Below are 18,538 nucleotides of genomic sequence, written 5' to 3' on the forward strand. Positions count from 1 at the left end.
GGAAGAAACAGCATTTCAGTTGCATGTTCCTCATACCACAACTGTACTGCCCTGGCTGTGTGAATGGGTGCATTATCATCGTGAAATATGACATCATTGTTGGCGAACAACATCTGAATCATGGGGTGCACCTGATCACCTATTGTTCACATATTCTTTGGCTGTAACACAGTCTTTGAGAGTAATGATGGAACCAGCAGAATACCATGATATGTTTGCCCACACCATCACACTTCCATCTCCATGCTTAATTGTTTGAATCGAGCAGTCAGGATTGTAGGCTTCCTTTGGAATTCTGCAGACATAAACCCAACCCAGTGTTGGAAATAATGTTAACGTCGACTCGTCGGACCATATGATGTGTTTCTATTGATCAGCCATCCAGGATTTATGCTCATGACACCATGTTTTACACTTATTTGTGTTGGTTGTTGTCACTTATGGTTTCGGTATAGTAGCTCATCCATGAATATTCGTTTTATGGAGTTCTTGGCAGACAGTCTTGATAGATACAGGATCTCGAAGGTGGCTATTGAGCTCTTCAGTCACTTTAGGTGCCATAGTTTTGTATTGTTTTGACACAATTTGTGTTAGTGTATGATGATCTCTGTCATCTAGTTTTGATTTGTGCATGCTGTTACATTTACACAATGATGTATTGCTATATTTTGTGTAGGCTGTCATGACTGATGAAACAGTTGCTCTTGAAACATTCAATAAATTGGCAGTCTTGGTTACTGATGCTCAGCTAATCGGGCCCCTACAACCTGCCCTCTTTGGAACTCTGTTAGGTCTTTCATTCAACATCGACCAAGGCCTCTGAATGCAAATACGAAGTGTGCACTACTCATAAACAACCTGCACTGATGCCTAGTCTGTACTGAATATGCACAGTCCAGCATGATACGTGCCTTACCCCCATTGTTGACTGTCAAACACACCATCCCATTACTATCACTGTTCAGATTATTTTGCCTATCCCCTGTATATCAAGCCTGTTGCATGCATGTGATTTTTAGTTTCTAGTCTTGCTAACTGAGAATACATAACTCTTCTAGGCTTAGGAATGCTGAAAAAAGGCATTCAAGCAGGGGGTCCCCTCTTCAGAAAAGAGAAGTAACAAAAGTCAGCTCCGCTCACACCAAGTGCCATACAGGTGGCGATTGTTAACATTACAATATAATGAAAAGGATATTTGCTACTCACCTTAAACCACAGACGCTGATTCGTAGAAAGAAACATACCAAAAAAGTAAGGAAATTTCCCACACAGCAGCACACAATGGCAGACAAGCACATTTCAGATAGTTCTATGATTTTCTCAGAAATCCACTTGACCCCACATGAGGGGAAGGTGGAGCAGAGTGTTCCTAGTCTATAATGAAACCCCACCCCTCTTAAAAAAGTGTAGAAATATCCTTTGGTCCTTTGATGTCATTCATAGGTGTTCCAACCCTGTGATGGTAGATTTCTGACCAGAGAAGTAGATCTTTGCATTTTCCTGTCTCATTCCCACCACAGTTAGCATTGACAGTACTATACCTCTCATAGGATTTGAATTTTTGTTCCTCTGCATCACCTGTGTATTTCTTGAATAATTGCTTATGTTCAAGACAGAAAATACTTAACTACTGAACTTCAGTGTTGGTTTCATGGAATTTTCCATTTTCTGAAGATTTCCTCAATTATCTGAGTCCAACACAGGTGTCCCTACCATAGGATAAACAATCACTTCTATTTTCAGCATTAACTTTACAGTAGATAGATGTCGACAACTTGCAACACTATAACAGGTTTATTGAAAACAGCCCCACATTCTTACATCAGGTGTCTAAATGCTGCTATTATCTGATAATTATCTGTGTTGCCGTTTAAATATTAAACCACAAGTAAGAAAAACAAACTAATGTTACTTCGTTCAACTGAGAAAGCTGCATTTTTTCTTACAGTAATACCGTATTTACTCGAATCTAAGCCACACTCGAATCTAAGCCGCACCTGAAAAATGAGCCTCGAAATAAAGGAAAAAAAAAAAATCCCAAATCTAAGCTGCACCTGAAATTTGAGCCTCGAAATTCAAGGGGAGAGAAAAGTTTTAGGCCGAACCTCCAAATCGAAACAAAGTTGGTCCATTGTAATATGAGACACAATTTAGGTCGAATGAATGACGATACAGCTACAGTAGTTTGGTTCGAGTTGTAAGCTTAGCAGTTAAGCTTTACCAGGTAGCCATTGCTATGCGTCAGGTGCTCCGTCCGTATTTATATGGATACCCTTCCTTTTTTACGTGCTTCGTCTGGTTTGAATCGATTGCTTATTTTGCTTTGATCTGATAAGTGCCGTTTTCTATGTTATAGGTGTTTACGTCAGTCACTCTAAGCCAAAAATGCATTACTACACTGTGTCATGCATTGTTTGTCGCATTCTGATAGTGCGTGTTTACGGCCTGTCGCTGCTCGCGGCATGGCTTGCTTTTGTGCGCGCTACCGCCGCCTACAATTAAAAAAAGAGAGGAATCGTCTCATTAGCGAAACAATGGCAAGAGACTGCTATTTGTTGTTACTTACACTGCTGCTTTCTTTGATAATGATCAACAAGAACCAAATAATAGACTGCGTATGATAGAACATGTTCTGAACGAGAGTTTGGCGAAAATTTTTCTCCGTTTGAAAATCTTTGCGGCCGCTTCTTTAGTACATCAAATTCTGCACAGATTTAAAAATCTAGTCAGTTGCCGTGCTTTATTTCTGACTGTATCACTATTAGGCATAAGAGTAATACGAATATAAACATGACACGGTACGTATATTCTTCCACGTTTGCTGTTGTCTCACTCTAGTTTCGTAGTTTATTAGGCAGACAGGATTTAAATGAGATAGAAGCAAACACGAAAGAATACATGACAAAATGTTTATATCCGTATTATTCTTATGGTGAAGAGAATACTGCGTGTGATTCACATTTCATCAGGTTCCTATTAGCAACCATCTCTTCTCACAGGTAGGAAAAAATTCAGAACGTAGAGTTGTCCATATTGACAAACATCCCAAACAGCCTTGCCAGTCGGATTTTCGTAGTACATTGAAATTCTGCTACATTCGAAGATGAACAATTTGAAATTTGTATTTACTTCGTTGGATAATGTGTGAAAATGCAGTGGTCGAAACTCGGGCGGAGAAAAAAAACTTGTCTTCCCATTTTTTTTTTTTATTTTATTTACTGATGCAGAGGTTTTGGCGCCAGTATTTATATTTGTGCCTACAAAGGATGCCTGTGTAGCGCTACATATATTCGACGGCAGAAGTTAGTTGTGGCGGCACCTACCAACATTTTTCAGAACTTCCGCTTGCTTTGCACTCGATTCTAAGCCGCAGGCGGTTTTTTGGATTAAAAAAACCGGAAAAAAAGTGCGGCTTAGATTCGAGTAAATACGGTAATATTCCTGCCAAGTTTATAATATTTTGAGACTGTGTAACTGTAAATGGTATAAATATCTAAAAACAAATATGATTTGACTTACCAAATGAAAGTGCTGGCAGGTCGACAGACACACATACAACCACAAACATACACACAAAATTCAAGCTTTCGCAACAAACTGTTGCCTCATCGGGAAAGAGGGAAGGAGAGGGAAAGACGAAAGGAAGTGGGTTTTAAGGGAGAGGGTAAGGAGTCATTCCAATCCCGGGAGCGGAAAGACTTACCTTAGGGGGAAAAAAGGACGGGTATCCACTCGCGCAAACACACACACGCACACATATGTGTGGATGGATATGTGTGTGTGTGTGTGTGCGCGAGTGTATACCCGTCCTTGTTCATGTACTCAGGAATATACTTTTGTGCATTTGTGATAGTGCTGATGCATTCAGTTTATACTCATTTATTAGAACTTAAAAAACACAGTTCATAGTAAACAATAATGATTCTACATAATTATTCATAGAGCAGAATTCAAATAACTAAGTCTGTCAAATACTCATGAGTTTCACAATATTCGTTGATTGTCTCTTCAGGGGAGAAAATAGCAGCACATCATTATCACTGTAGAGTTTCTATTCTGTCCTCCACAGCCATCAGCACAAAGTCGCAAACTTGAGTAGTTCGATAAATTGCATTTAGAAAGTCTGTCAAATATTATAGAGGATATCTCATTTGATCCCTTTTTGTATTCATGTTCCATCCACGTATATGTGAAAACATTTTGTACTGTCAGTTCAGTATGTGAATGGCCCATCACAACTGTAAAATTATAGGTGTATATCTGACGACTGTAGTAGGCAATTTGATCCAGTATTTTAGGATTAACCAGATTTTTCTGACAGTCAAATGACATTGTGAGCATATCATCCCTTTTTTATTGCAGCTTTGCGTAAAAAGCTTTCGCTTTTAACTTATGAATCCTAAACTGAATAATCATTGAATTCTTTTCTGACGTATCCTTTGCATGCTCAGTTTTTCCCTTAAGTTCAATGCACGTAGAACATGCATCTTTTACAGGTGAACCAAAACTGATGTTGTAACCTGTTGTGAAAATGTTGCAAAAGAACCATCGCTTCACTCTCATATCATGACAAACCTCTGCATTATACATGCTGTGTAACTTTGCAATGCTTAAGTTTCCAGGAAGATATGTTCTTTGCAATGATTTTCCTTGACAATAGTGACTTTCACAGCACTTCAAACGTTCAATAAAAGACTTTACAGATTGTCACTTTGCATCGTATTATGGCCTGTCTCTAGCACCATCTCTTTTCTCTTTAGGCATTTCACTGGTTTGGTAGTGCTTTCTGGCAATTCTCTGAATTCTGTCTTTACTGACATGTAAAATATTGAGAAATGTTTTTTGGCACACTTTTACTTGAAATTTATTGGTATTAGCAAGTTTAACAAAATACTCAATAGCAACACTCTTCCTACTGCTACCTTCTTTTGCGTGTCTGTCTCTTTTAGGCTTTTCTGCTCTCAGATATTTCAGTATAAAAGTGTCTTGCTCAATTTTGTTGGGAGAGCTGTAGAAGTTCTTATGGAACTGTTGAACGTCTAATATCCTTAATTTCCTGCATTTGTACGTTGGTCCATTATGACTGCATTGTGGATATTGTGGTGGTTCCATTGGCCCATGCCTGTAACAATAAAAACAATGGCCTTAAAGTGGCTCCTGATGTAAATGGGACATGAACAGGCCACTAATAATAAAAGCCCAACATGGTGTTTGATTAAATCAGAGGAACATAATGTTGTTGCATTCCCGTTTTGCAGTGGCAGCTACTGTGTAACAGCACAAGAGCATGTGAACACCCGAAGTTTTGACACCTTGTGGATGTAATAGTTATTAAATTCTTTGAACACTGTTAAACGTAACACAGAGTTTACGTCAATGCCACTAGGTGGCAGCACATTACGACAGATGTTTGCAAGACGTATGTCCCCATTTGATCGACGTAAATCCCGCTAGATGATAGCTCACTCCTCAAATATGCCAATAATTATTTTTACTACCATTATTACTACTATTATTATTCTCAGTGGTTGTAGCTGTATAAATTTGTTCAGACCGTCATCATAACTTTTACAGAAAATGCTATTTCACACTTTGAGCTTTACCTGAATCAAAAAATTTGTATGGAGTAAATGTTGGTGTGATCTACTACAGATGATAAAGCCCTGAGAGTTTTGAAACTGCTCATCACCAAAAATAAAAAAAATTATCTGCGCAAACAATCTAGTGTATTACTAAAAATTTGTGAACACCTAAAATTTATTTTCAGCAGCCACCACCACCGTTTTGTTAACCTTTATACATTCACTGATCAGTGACACCAGAGCCTAAACCAGTCGCGTAAACACACTGCACAGATTTGACGTCTTTCTTGCCTTTTATATTTTTCCTTGGTTTTCTTCCATAAAGCAGGATCACTTTTACGGCATCTTGCTTTGCCTTTGGAGCTGGAGTAATTCTTTCTTCCACCGTAATCCTATTTTGTCACAAAACTGCACACGTCTTCAGACTTTACTGACGACAGCTGTAAAAACGTGGGAAAAATATCGCGCGTTTCCTTTGACTGGAATATGAAGAATTTCATTGGCTGGTAGGATAAGGCGACTATTGGAATGACACTTGGAGTAAATAAAGGCAAGTTTTGGAATGATGACCAATTTTTAGCTAATGATTTCTACAGTAAAGAACAACTTTTGAGTGAATATAGACTAATCAGTCAATGCGCCGGCTACTGAAGAAAATTGGAGTAGGCTTCACTCATTTCATAAAAAAAATTGGATAAGACCAGTTTTGGAACGGACCGCCTCATATGGTCTCTTCCAGAGCTGAGTGTTTCAAGTTACTTAATATGAAATTCTCAGTTCCCTACTGCCATCACACCTCCATTACCAATTTCTCATTTTTCATGTTCAGAGAACATTAGCCTCACTACAGAATATCTCACCAAAAACAAATTGGCACTAAATAAGGACAAGGCAATTCTCATGGAGTTTCTGCTAAATTATAAATCAAGACAAGTGGATACTGAGCCAGAATATTCAGTTGAAACAACTGATAAACATAAATTCCTGTGTATTATAGTAGATGAACATCTTACATGGAAGGTGCATGTCAGCTATGTGTGTACAAAAAAAATCTCCTGTAACTCCTACTTTCTAAAACACCTTTCTAGCACAATAGCGCCACCTGCCTTAAGACAAATCAATTTTGGAATCATATGCTCCAACCTACAATATGGTATCGAGATTTGGAGTGGAGCACCAATGGTATACATGGATAGGGTCTTCAGAGCCCAGAAAAGAGCAGTTAGGATAATAGCCAATATTAGCATATATCAGTCCTGTAGAGAATACTTCATTATGTATAACATCTAAAAGTGTACGCATTGTGTGTTCTCAGGATTATACTGTTTGTGAAAGAAAATATGGAACATAGTATAATCAATAGTGAAGTCCATAATTATAATACAAGAAAAAGAGAGGATTACCACATAAAATTTAATAATAAAAGAGCAACAGATCACAGTCCATTTTCTACTGAAAGACATTTTTATAACAGGCTGCCAAATAACATAAAACTGTGTAATGATTCATGTTGAATGTTACTTAACGTAAGTTTCTTCTGCCTGGTCCGTTGATGAATGAATGGGAAATTTTCATGCTTCACAAAATTTATTCACATTAATTGACATCCGAACTGCACACTCATCATGTAAACAAAGCACGGACAGACTTCACTGAGTTCTTTGACTTCCAAAAGTAACTTCAAAAACTGACTGACAAAACAACAACTCAAGAACTAACTCGCAGCCTCACTGCATCGCCTTATTTAGAATTTTAACAATAAATTCCAAAATAAAGCATTATTAATTTTGTACAGTTTTGATGTTACATTTAAAATTTACAAAATGTAAACAAACTGATGTTACAGCCGAATAAGGGATAAAATACAATATTCAGTGACAATCTTTTATAGTAATATCTTTAGTTTTCCATTAGAAAATCGTTCTTAATTTTAATTACAATAATGTCTCTCATATTATTTTAGTTATGTAATTAATTACAGTTTAGGTTTGCTTACTAACATGTAATGGTAGTACAGAGCTTGTGCTTTATCATAGAATGTACAAATAAGGCCTCAAATTCTGGAAATTGGGAAACTGTGAGATGTAAACAATTGTAGTGTTAATTATAAATGTAATTACAGAGAATATTAATTACAGAGGAAGACATAAAAATAAATAACAAATGAAAATACATCGCTTGGTAATAACTTTTAAGCTGTTTCTCAAGATAGTGAGATCTAAGGTTACTGGATTTTTAGATTACAATTTTGCTAATTAGAAGCACTGATTTTTTATGCTAACATCTCTGCAGTTTCTAGTTATTTATTTTTAAGGACTTATTACTTCAATTTCTTTATTAGTTACTTAATTTAGTATACGTACATAATGTTATCAATGACAACAATCCACCAATAATTATGACAACGCACGTCCTTTCAGAACATTAAACATGCCTTCGCAATGAATATCAAGTTTTTTTATCAAATAGGATAGAATGATATATATAAAGACACACATACAAGGCCTTAGGAAGCACTGAATTGTCTCATAACTATCTGGATGCATATGAAAAAGGTGGCATCGGACATTTCATATGAGTCCTCGGGTAGGCTGTGCCGTTATAACTGTTAAATGGAAACATATTAAAGACAAAATTAAAGCAACTGTTAATTGCTAAATGTTTGTACTTCATCAAGGATATTTAATGAATGTTGGGTATAATTCACCTTTATTTCTAAACTCTTATTAATGTTCATATGTTTATAAACAGACTATGTCCATGACTGTAAAAGTTATTATGGACAAATAAACCATTTATTTACTTATCATTCATCAGTAACTTAAAAACCTACAAAGGTTGCTTTTACCGTATTAAGACAAATATATTTCCTTTCTTACAGGTACAACTTTGAACGACTCAGCAACAAGCTTCCTCGTGTCAGGCGTCTACTGAACTGGCGTGAACCAGTGGAGGAGGGTTACTTCCCTAAACTTGACAATATTGTCTCCAGCAGAGTTTGGCCACCACGGCACTCATTTGCCAACTTACGGGTAGGAATTTGTTCTTATATTTATTTCTGAGTATAGGCAGATATTTGACAGATGATACTTATGTTTGTTATGAGGTGAAATTCCTTACTTGTAGAAGTACTGCATATTTTATAAAACATTATGTGTGGCTGCATGCTGAGAATTTTGTGATATGTAACTGCAGAATATAGTACATTAATTTTATGTAATAATGTTTGATTGTTTTCTCTTTCTCAGTCATACATACACATAAGCAGATGCACGTAGACACACACACACACACACACACACACACACACACTAAGATTCCAGACACTGAGTGTATTCAGTTACTAATCAGTAATTTCTAAATAACGTGCCTCTGTAGCTGAAGTAACAAATGCACACTAGTATGGATGGCAGCATGTGAGTAAATGTAGGCAGTGGAAATTTTCATCATCAGCATTTGGTTTAACAAGGAGAATCTAGCTGTTGTCCTAAATATCCTGGTCAGTGGACTGTGTATCAATATCTTCATTTAAATTGCAATTTGCACCATGGAGTCTCACAGACAAAGAGCATGTGGCACTGTCAACTGTGTCTCTCTGTTAAAGGGAGAACTCAAGAAAGGATTCAATAAGTTGGACAGATTCTTAGTCTGATGTTCTGATTGTTGTTCTGGTTGTTAAAGAGCATAGGGGTTCAGCCTGTGATGTATCATGTAGAAATTTAAGGTGAGGAATGAGACATGACTTTGGGACTAAACGATGCCGATTTGTCTCTGTAGGACTAGGTTGGGAAAGGAGGTAGCTCGGTGGTATCTAGAGATCTTTGTGGAAGGAGAAGTTACATCTGGTAAGTATTGCAATATGTAAATGGGCCAGATTTAGAATGGGATATAATATTAGGACTGATATAAATCATACACAATGAATTACTGTCAAATGAAGCACATAGTTGTTGAAGAAATTTCTTGGGTAGGATACTAGGATGTTACTGAATTATATTGGTTAATTTTATATAATTTATATTCTACAAAATTCAATAACACTGGAGACAGAAGTTAAGAGGAAATTTAATTAATGAATTTTGCATTATATATTGTCTTAAATTTGTATCGTAAATTTGTACAGACAGAACAGCAATATAAAATGTTTTCTTTCTAAAGGATGTCAACCGAGAACTTGATCAAATTAAGTTTGATATCCTGGACTTGGAACGCTGGCGTGATCGATTCTATGAAGCCATTCATGGTGGTTCTGTTGTAAATGTAAGTAAGATAGTATTTTGACTGTTATTGTATGTTATAACTATTATTTATTACAGACAATGCTTTTCAGTGAACTTTATTTCTGGGCATGAATAAATAAATATCAAGTATTGTTCAGTAAGAAGTAGCAAAGATGCTGAGTCGTGATAGGCACAACAAAAAGATGCATACAATTATAGCTTTCGACCATTAAGGCCTTTGTCAGCAGTAGACACACATACACACACACACACACACACACACACACACACACACACACACACACACACGCGCGCGCGCGCGTTCAGTAAGAAGTAGAGGAGAGCTGGGCAAAGTGGTCAAGCAATGTAGTCTCATAATTTAAACTGAGTATCGATAGAAAGAGAAGCATAGTAATTGTTATAGTCTGCAAATATTGAAGTATAATATTGAATAATTTAATTACCTTAGGGTCGAATTAAGTACTTTAAACAATTCTGTTTTCACAAAGTGGCAAAATGGCCACTTGACCAGACATGAGTGGACAAAGTGGCAATTTAGTTTTAAACTCAAAAATGAGGAATAAAAAATCATTTAACATAGAACCCAGAGGGAGCACAGTTGGTCCTAAAAACACCGTTCTTCTGGCCTTGAATTTGAAAATTTTTATTTGCAGTACCTGCACTCTCTGTCTTCATCATTGACATCAAAAAGAGCTCTTCTAGGATTGGGTTTCCTGCTCTTCACACTCTTCTCATTTATTGCCTTTCTTCTCTTCGACTGCTTTCCATTCTTTTTCTTCTCTTTCTTATTTTCCATTGGTAGGTCACTCTCCTAATTACATGCTGTGAGTATCGCCACAGAGCTCTTCTTTTTGGCACAGCTATTATGTTTTGCCCCTACACAAAGTGACCAGAAGTCACTGCTGAGATGGCCACTTTGCCCAGATTGATGCCATTGCACAAAAGCTATATAGTGTGACAGAAATTTCAGTAACTAAAGTAGAACTGTGGAGTCAAAATATTAGGCTTTCAACATAGTTTCATTAAAAAGACATTATTCACATTCCCTCTCCACAATAAAAACACAAATTGAAAACTTACCTTACATCAGGGTATTATAACTCTCAGGAATGTTGTAGTGAACAAGTTAGACTTCACGAGGTCACTGGGCCCTCCAGGGAGAATAAGCCAACTGCCTTTATTCTGTAGAAGAATTTCTATTCCTGTTATTTGTAAAATGTGGTGGGTAAAAATTACTAACTCACATTTGTATATCTTCTTTTCTTTTTGTAAAAAAATAAAGTTGGAAGAACTGTTACACATCATTTCAGTCTATCATCCAAGGTGAATGTGTAACAAACTAACTTTTCCATTCAATGCCAGTGCCTTACGGATGTGAGGACCCCATATGGCCATCTTGCCTGCCATGGCCACTTTGTTCAACTATCCCTTTTTTATGGCAGAAGTTCCATGTACCAAATGCCTCTAACAAGAAATAAAACATTTATTATAACTATATTATTTTTGAATCAGTAGTCTCTTACATGTATAAAAAAGTAGATTAACATTGGAATTATATACAACTGATATGGGGCCATTGTTTCTTGGAACGATGTCCCCGTCTTCACACCTTGTCAAATTAACTTTCGATGATAACCTCGATTGTTTTCATTAGGAACAGTCGATGGACGTAACTCCCCATTTGGTGATCTCGTATAGCAGATAACAGGCTTGTAATCAGCCAGAATACATCATCATAAAGTCATGCTACTGGACATCCTGCTGATGTCTGTGATGCTAGTGGCATCATGCCAGGTGGATGTAAACAACTTGGTGTATTTCACTGTAGTTGTTTTAATTTCCTTCACGCCTCCTCTTAATTGCAGTTAACTTCTGAGCAGTTTTTGTAACATTGCACTAGCTTGATCAGCCACTATGCATTGACATTCTCAGCCAGGAAATGACAACATGGCAAAAATGGTCTCAACAGCCCTGGCACCAATCATCAGTCATTACTCAGATCACAATATTTGGTCCACTTGTTGCACAATCTTCATCATAGACATTTGTATCAGTACTTTTAAAGTTTCAACACAGCTGTGTATCCTTTACTTCACCCATTGTCTTAATCACATGAATTTGAGCAGCTGTAAATCCTTTTGCACACAAAAATCAAATTACAGTACACACTTAACAGATTGTGAGAGCAATTTTTGAAGCCATTGTTGTTTGCTTTCAGTCACAATTACTGAATAAAAATAATGACTTCTGTGGCTTCATAAACAATCAATATTGTACCTGCAATTGTGCTACTTTATTTTGAACAGCTAATATTTTACCAAACAATGGAAACTCCAGGTAGGAATATCAACAATGTAGGAAAAGACAAGAGTGCTACTTACTGTAAAGAAGACACATCAAGTTGCAGAGAGGTACAATTGAAAGACACTCACATATAGCTTTTGGCCACAGCCTCCGTCAATACAACACACACACACACACGCACATGCACATGCACCATTCACTCACTCACACACACACACACACACACACACACATACACACACACACATACACACGCACTCAAGCACAACTCATGTGCACACAACCACCAAATCCAGTATCTCAGGCCAGAAAACAGTCCAGCATTCCAGCCTGAGATGTTGGAGTTGGCAGTCATGCATGCATGAGGTGTGCTTGCTTGTGTGTGTGTGTGTGGTTGTGTGTGTGTGTGTGTGTGTGTGTGTGTGTGTGTGTGTGTGTGTGTGTGTGTGTGTGTTTCACTGACGAAGGCTGACATGTCTTCTTTATGGTAAGTAGCTAATATTTTACTTATAAACCTTAATGTTTCAAATACTCCGCATACTATTCCTGACTGACACACTCCAGCCATGATTGGATTTACCCGGATATGTGAAAAGTGAGCGCTTCTAGATTACTTGGTCTAAGTTAAATGTTGCTGGTCTCTAAGGAACATTCTCCCATTGGCCATCATTTTGTTGTTGTGGCAAATCAATGATTTTTGTGCAAAGTTCCATACTTGAATTTCAGCATTGCATTCCTGCCAGCTAGGACTTTGCCATAACAACCAGTTTTTGCCATACATCCTTGCTACTTTATTCAGTCATGCTTCTATCAGAAGCATTAATAAGGATAATATGTGCTGCACACTCCAGAGCCTCTTGTAGTCATATTTTTAAACAGTTAGGCAGACCGGTAAATGCCTCACAGCACATTTACTCACTTATCAAGTTAATGCCAGCAATCAATCATAGGTTGAAAACAACAGTTACATTCATTAGTATAAGAAGAAGAAGAAATGATTCACACTATCCATTAGTCAGTCTTTGTGTATTACAGAAATATGTGAACAACTGCTATTATCAGCCTGAAGGTTGATTTGAGCACGACAGTGCCCTTACCTTCCTGTGACGTTTGATAATCTCACTTATGTATCCAGTTATAGCAGTTGTAGGAGGAGCCACTGCTTCAGGTGGACTCTGAACCTTGTTTCACCTTCACATTAACAACTCATTGTCGGAAGTAAAAGAAGTGCAAGTTATAGAAAAAATTCTAGGACCAACTGTGGATTGAAAATAAATATAAATAACTATATGAAAAAAAACAGTATAATCATGTAAATGGTCAGCATATCACTATATTTCGTATTTTTCACTGGTATAGGGTGTCATGGTGTCAAACAGTCTCATTCTACACCATACAGGAACTCTGCAATGTAAATTGTTCTCAGTACTTTTTATGAGTTTCTCCCTTTTGGTCACAGCCTTTTAACCTTTCAAATACATTATGCTGGTCAGATGAGAATGACAATAACAGCAGTTTCAAAGACCTAAATTAATTCTGCCTGCCAGTGCAAGCTTGGATGTATCTTTGGAATATGCGTGACATAACAGATTGCTGATTTTGTTTTTAGTGTCTCCATGAATTCACTTCGAATTCTAATTTTTGTCAGTAGAGAGTGCAAAAAGTTCACAGTGAGATTTGTGAATAGGAGTATCAGGTACCCCAGGAGAGTTTTGTTCAGAGGATTATCTGTAGCTGCATTAAATTCAAAGAACAATGTCTGCTCACAATGGCCAGAGACAGTGGTCATGTGTGTGTGAGTTGTGCTTATGTGAAAATGTGTGTGTGTGTGTGTTTTCTACTTCAGAAGAAAGCCTTTTGGCTGGAAGCTTACATATATAGCAGACCTCTCTGCAACCCAACATCTTCTCTATAGGGTGAATAACAGTCTGTCCTTTTCATAATATTATTGTTATTCTATCCTGGACTTTCCATTGTTTAAACTCAAAGAACACATATTTAGGAATGCTTTTCACAGAAGACATTGAAACTGAGCAGACCTAACTTTTGAATTTTTCCTTTCAGCAGCCACAAATGTAAAGAGTGCAAGAGTTGCACACACATCACAGACCCTCGTAGATAATATATTCTCAAACATAGATTCCAGTGAAGTGGAGGTAAATAACACTGACCTAGGTTTATTAAAAAGCACACAAACCTTGGATAACTACAGGCATTAGGACTTCCAGTGTAACCATGAAAAGACTGAACCAAGAAATTAAAACTTGCTCAGATCCACAGTTTGTAGAATATGTAAAAACATGCAGAAAAATATACTGAAAGGCAATAGCAAAGGCAAAGTTGCTATATAATGGCAATTTAATCAGTAACTTAGACAACAAACCACAAACTATATGGGACATTGTGAGGAATGAAACTACTACCTTAGCAGAAGAGGAAGAAATAATACTCAAAAGCAGTGAAAATTGCAATATAGAAAAGAAGGAAATGGCAAACTATATTAATAACTATTTTTTAAATGTACCACATTCATTAAACTTAAACTTCACAAAACAAAAAATAATACATGCTCCAAGGGTTGCCTGCAGCATGAATATTCCGTCAATAAATGAACAGGAAGTAATTAGAGTGAACAGTGAATAGTGTTTTATTCATCTCATAACATACAATTTCTAATCATATGATTAGTGTACAGGAGACACGTCAAAAAATGGATAACACAACTTAGGTGTAATTGGTACAAAGAATTTTAACATTAATATAAACTTTTATTTTTCTTTCCTCCCTTTTGTGAATGACAGCTACATTGACTATATGTAAATTTATCCTGCTCAAATGTTCAGTTCACCCGTCATGAACTCCTCAACAGTGTAGTAGCAGCGTTTGACAAGTATATCATATAGCTTTGTTTTCAGTGTCTCTACATTCATACTCAGAACATTCTTTCCTTTTAGCTTGTTAGAACTTTCATTGCCATATACTGAGGAGACTGCACATATAGGTTTATGCGACGAGTGGGAAGCATAAAATTGTCTTTGTTTCTGGTGTTATACGTGTGATTCAAACAGTTTTTCTTGAATAACTCTAAATTGCTGTGTAGAAAGATGATAATATCATAGATGTATAAGGAGGGAACTGTTAATAACTGTTGTTTTTCAAATAGTGGGCAACATGATGTCTTTGGATGGGCAGTACACATGTTCCATATTATTCTTTTCTGTAACTTTAGTATGCGCAATATATTGCTTGAATTTCCCCAAAAAATAATACCATACCTTACAACTGATTGAAAGTAGCTGTGCTATGCAATTTTCCTTGTATTCATGTCTTTTGCACCAGATAATATTTGCATAGCAAATGCAAAGCTACAAACTTTGCTTAACAGGTAGTCAACATGTTTATTCCAATTTAAATTTTTATCTAGGTTTAACCCTAAAAACTTCACAGAATCCACTTCTTCTATATCCTGATTTTTATGAGTTATTTTAATTTCTTGGGGCTTTGACTGTTTTGTTCTGAATTGGACCATGTGGGTTTTGAGGATGTGCAATCTTAATACATTCAGTTGTAACCATGTTTCTAGTTTGTTCATTGTGTTTATTATGTAGAGAGGGATGTTTTCTGGCTCCTGGTTTTCAATTGTATGATGTGTCATCTGCAAATAAAATCGATGGAGCATTTATATTGTTCGGTAAATCATTAACATAGAACAAAAACAAAATAGGTCTTAGAATCGAGTCTTAAGAGACACCTTGGGCTACTGTTTTCCATTTTGAATAGTAATTTGCTGCATTTGATGAGACAATCACTCTTTGTTTCCTATTTGATAAGTATGAAGTAAGCCAATTTAGAACATTACCCTTGATCCCATACTTGTCAGGCTTATAGATGAGCAGTGCATGATTTACAGAGTCAAAGACTTTTGTGAGATCACAAAAGATTCCTGCAACTTTATTATGGTTGTCTAATGATGTGCTGATCTTGTCGATAAACTTGTTAATTGCATCAATAGTACTTTTGCCACGCTGGGAACCAAATTAGTTTCCCGTAATAATATCACATTTCTCCATAAAATTTCGAATCTGCATAGCAGCAGCCTTTTCAAAGATTTTTGGTAGGACTGGAAGGAGGGAGAGGGGACAATAATTCCCCATATCCTCTCATGACCCTTTTTTGAGCAACGGTTTTACTTCTGCATACTTCAGCACCTCTGAGAAGCTTCCTTGTTCAAAGGATTGGTTTATTATTTTAGATAGTGGGTATCCTATTATTTTACACACAAATTTAAGGACTTTTGCTGGTATTCCATCCCAACCTGCAGAATTTTTGTTTTTTAGTTTTAATATAATTTTTGTACATCTATTGTTGAAACTGTTTTGAATTTTGTGAGGCCTTCAGAATTATGATTTAGTCCAAAGGGACATACATTGTTCTCATAATCTGCAACATTAACCTCTGGTTTCACTACATTAATGAAGAACTCATTGCAGCATTCTGAAATTTGAGCCGGATTTACAATGATCTCATCTTCAAGTTTAATTGTACTAATTTCATGTCTAGAGGCTTTGATACCTGATTCGTATTTTACAACTGACCACACTGCCTTTGATCTATTCTCATGTTTTAAGATTAATTTATTATTTGTCATTTGCTTTGCTGCTTTGACAACTTTCTTAAATATACTTTTGTATCATTTAACATATTCAATAAATTCAATTTTTTTATTATGTCTTAGTTCCTTATGTAGCTGCCTTTTCTTAGCACTGGAGATTTTTATACCTTTAGTGATCCATTTTAATTTTGTCATTTTATTAAAATAAGTTTTTTGTGGAAACATTTCATTGAAAACACTTAGAAAATCCCTTAGAAATGCTTCAAAGTTTGCTGTGCATGAAATAATTTTATCAAAGTGCCATTCTGTCTCCTTCAGCTTATCATGGAATAGAGTCAAAGTTTCTTGGTTGAAGATCCTTTTTACATAAGCGTTTTTTTTTAAGGGACTTCTCTACCTGCTCTGTGTAGCTCAATGAATAATGCTGAATGATCAGAAATTCCTAGATCTAGACAAAATTTATGAGTATATCCATCTTCAAATATGTAATTTGTTAAAATATTGTCAATGCATGTAGCTGACTGAGCATTTTCTCTTATAGATTCAGAAAAATTAGAAGCTTAAAACCAAAAATGGCAGCAGGTGTTGATGAAATACCAGTTTCAGTCATAATAAGGACTGCAGTGCAGATTGCAAAACCTTTAGCACATATTGCAATTTTATCCTTTAGTGAAGGTGTGTTTCCTCAGCGACTAAAGATCTCAAAAGTGAGGCCACTATTTAAAAATCAAGACAGACATAAAATAGGAAACTACCGTCCCATATCACTTCTTCCTCCTTCCTCCAAAATATTAGAGAAACTGACGAAATTGAGAGTCACTAGTTACCTAGACAATAATTAACTTTGGAATAGTAAACAACGTGCAAAACGACGCACAGAAACTGCAGTCATAGACTACACCCAAGATATAATTAAAAATTTGGAGAAAAACAAAAGTGTAGTAGGAATCAATTTAGATCTATCTAAAGCTTTCGATGCAGTCTGCCATGAAATCCTCCTTGATAAGCTGGAAGCAGTAGGTATTAGAGAAAGAGTTAAAATGTGGTTTGAGTCATATCTCAAAAACAGATCTCAGATTGTAGAGCTCACCACTGTAAATTCAAATCAAAAAATAAGGTTTGTTTCAGAAGCAAAAGAAGTTCCTTTAAGAGTACCCCAGGGCAGCATCGTAGGGCCACTACTCTTTCTCATATATGTCAATGATTTATAGTTACAATATGATACAGCCAAAATTGTACTATATGTAAATGACACAAGTCTGATAGTGAGCGACTTTAAAAACTCGTTACAGTCAACTACTGACAAAATCCTAAAAAGCATTGAGACTTGGTTCAGTGCAAATAAACTTACACTCAATGCAAAGAAAACAAATTACTTACAGTTTGGTAATATGATTCAGGATGAAGACATTAATCTAGAACTGGGTGACAGACTAATAGAGAGAGTGCACTTTGCAAAAGTGTTAGGAATGCATATAGATGAAACTATGAAATAATTACCCACAGTCTGACACAAGCTCACTGCAGACCTCTTTTCAAAAAGTTAGGAATACTTGCTCTGCCATCAGTCTATATACGTAAATGTGCACTCTTAACCAAAGCTAATCATAGCAATCTCCACACAAATGCATACTATCACAACTATAACACAAAGAACAAGAATGATCTCCACATAGAACAAGTAAGAAGAACACGAACTCAGAAGCATGTAAGCCACATGGGCATTAAGCTCTATAATGCACTGCCTCAGTACATTAAAGATTTAAAGGACAATACAAATTTTAAATTGGAAATTAGAA

At 36.3% G+C, this 18,538-nt stretch overlaps 1 protein-coding gene across 1 annotated transcript in view; it reads left to right on the forward strand.

The window, feature by feature from the left end:
• Positions 1 to 18,538, forward strand: part of LOC124544930 (phenoloxidase 2-like) — a 105,079-nt gene that overhangs the window by 51,373 nt on the left and 35,168 nt on the right. The window contains exons 6-7 of the mRNA XM_047123676.1: positions 8,464 to 8,614; positions 9,741 to 9,842. Coding sequence (XP_046979632.1) covers positions 8,464 to 8,614; positions 9,741 to 9,842 — 253 coding nt within the window. The remainder of the gene's footprint in view (positions 1 to 8,463; positions 8,615 to 9,740; positions 9,843 to 18,538) is intronic.

Source organism: Schistocerca americana, chromosome 8 (assembly GCF_021461395.2).
Source record: "Schistocerca americana isolate TAMUIC-IGC-003095 chromosome 8, iqSchAmer2.1, whole genome shotgun sequence".
NCBI classification, from domain to species: domain Eukaryota; kingdom Metazoa; phylum Arthropoda; class Insecta; order Orthoptera; family Acrididae; genus Schistocerca; species Schistocerca americana.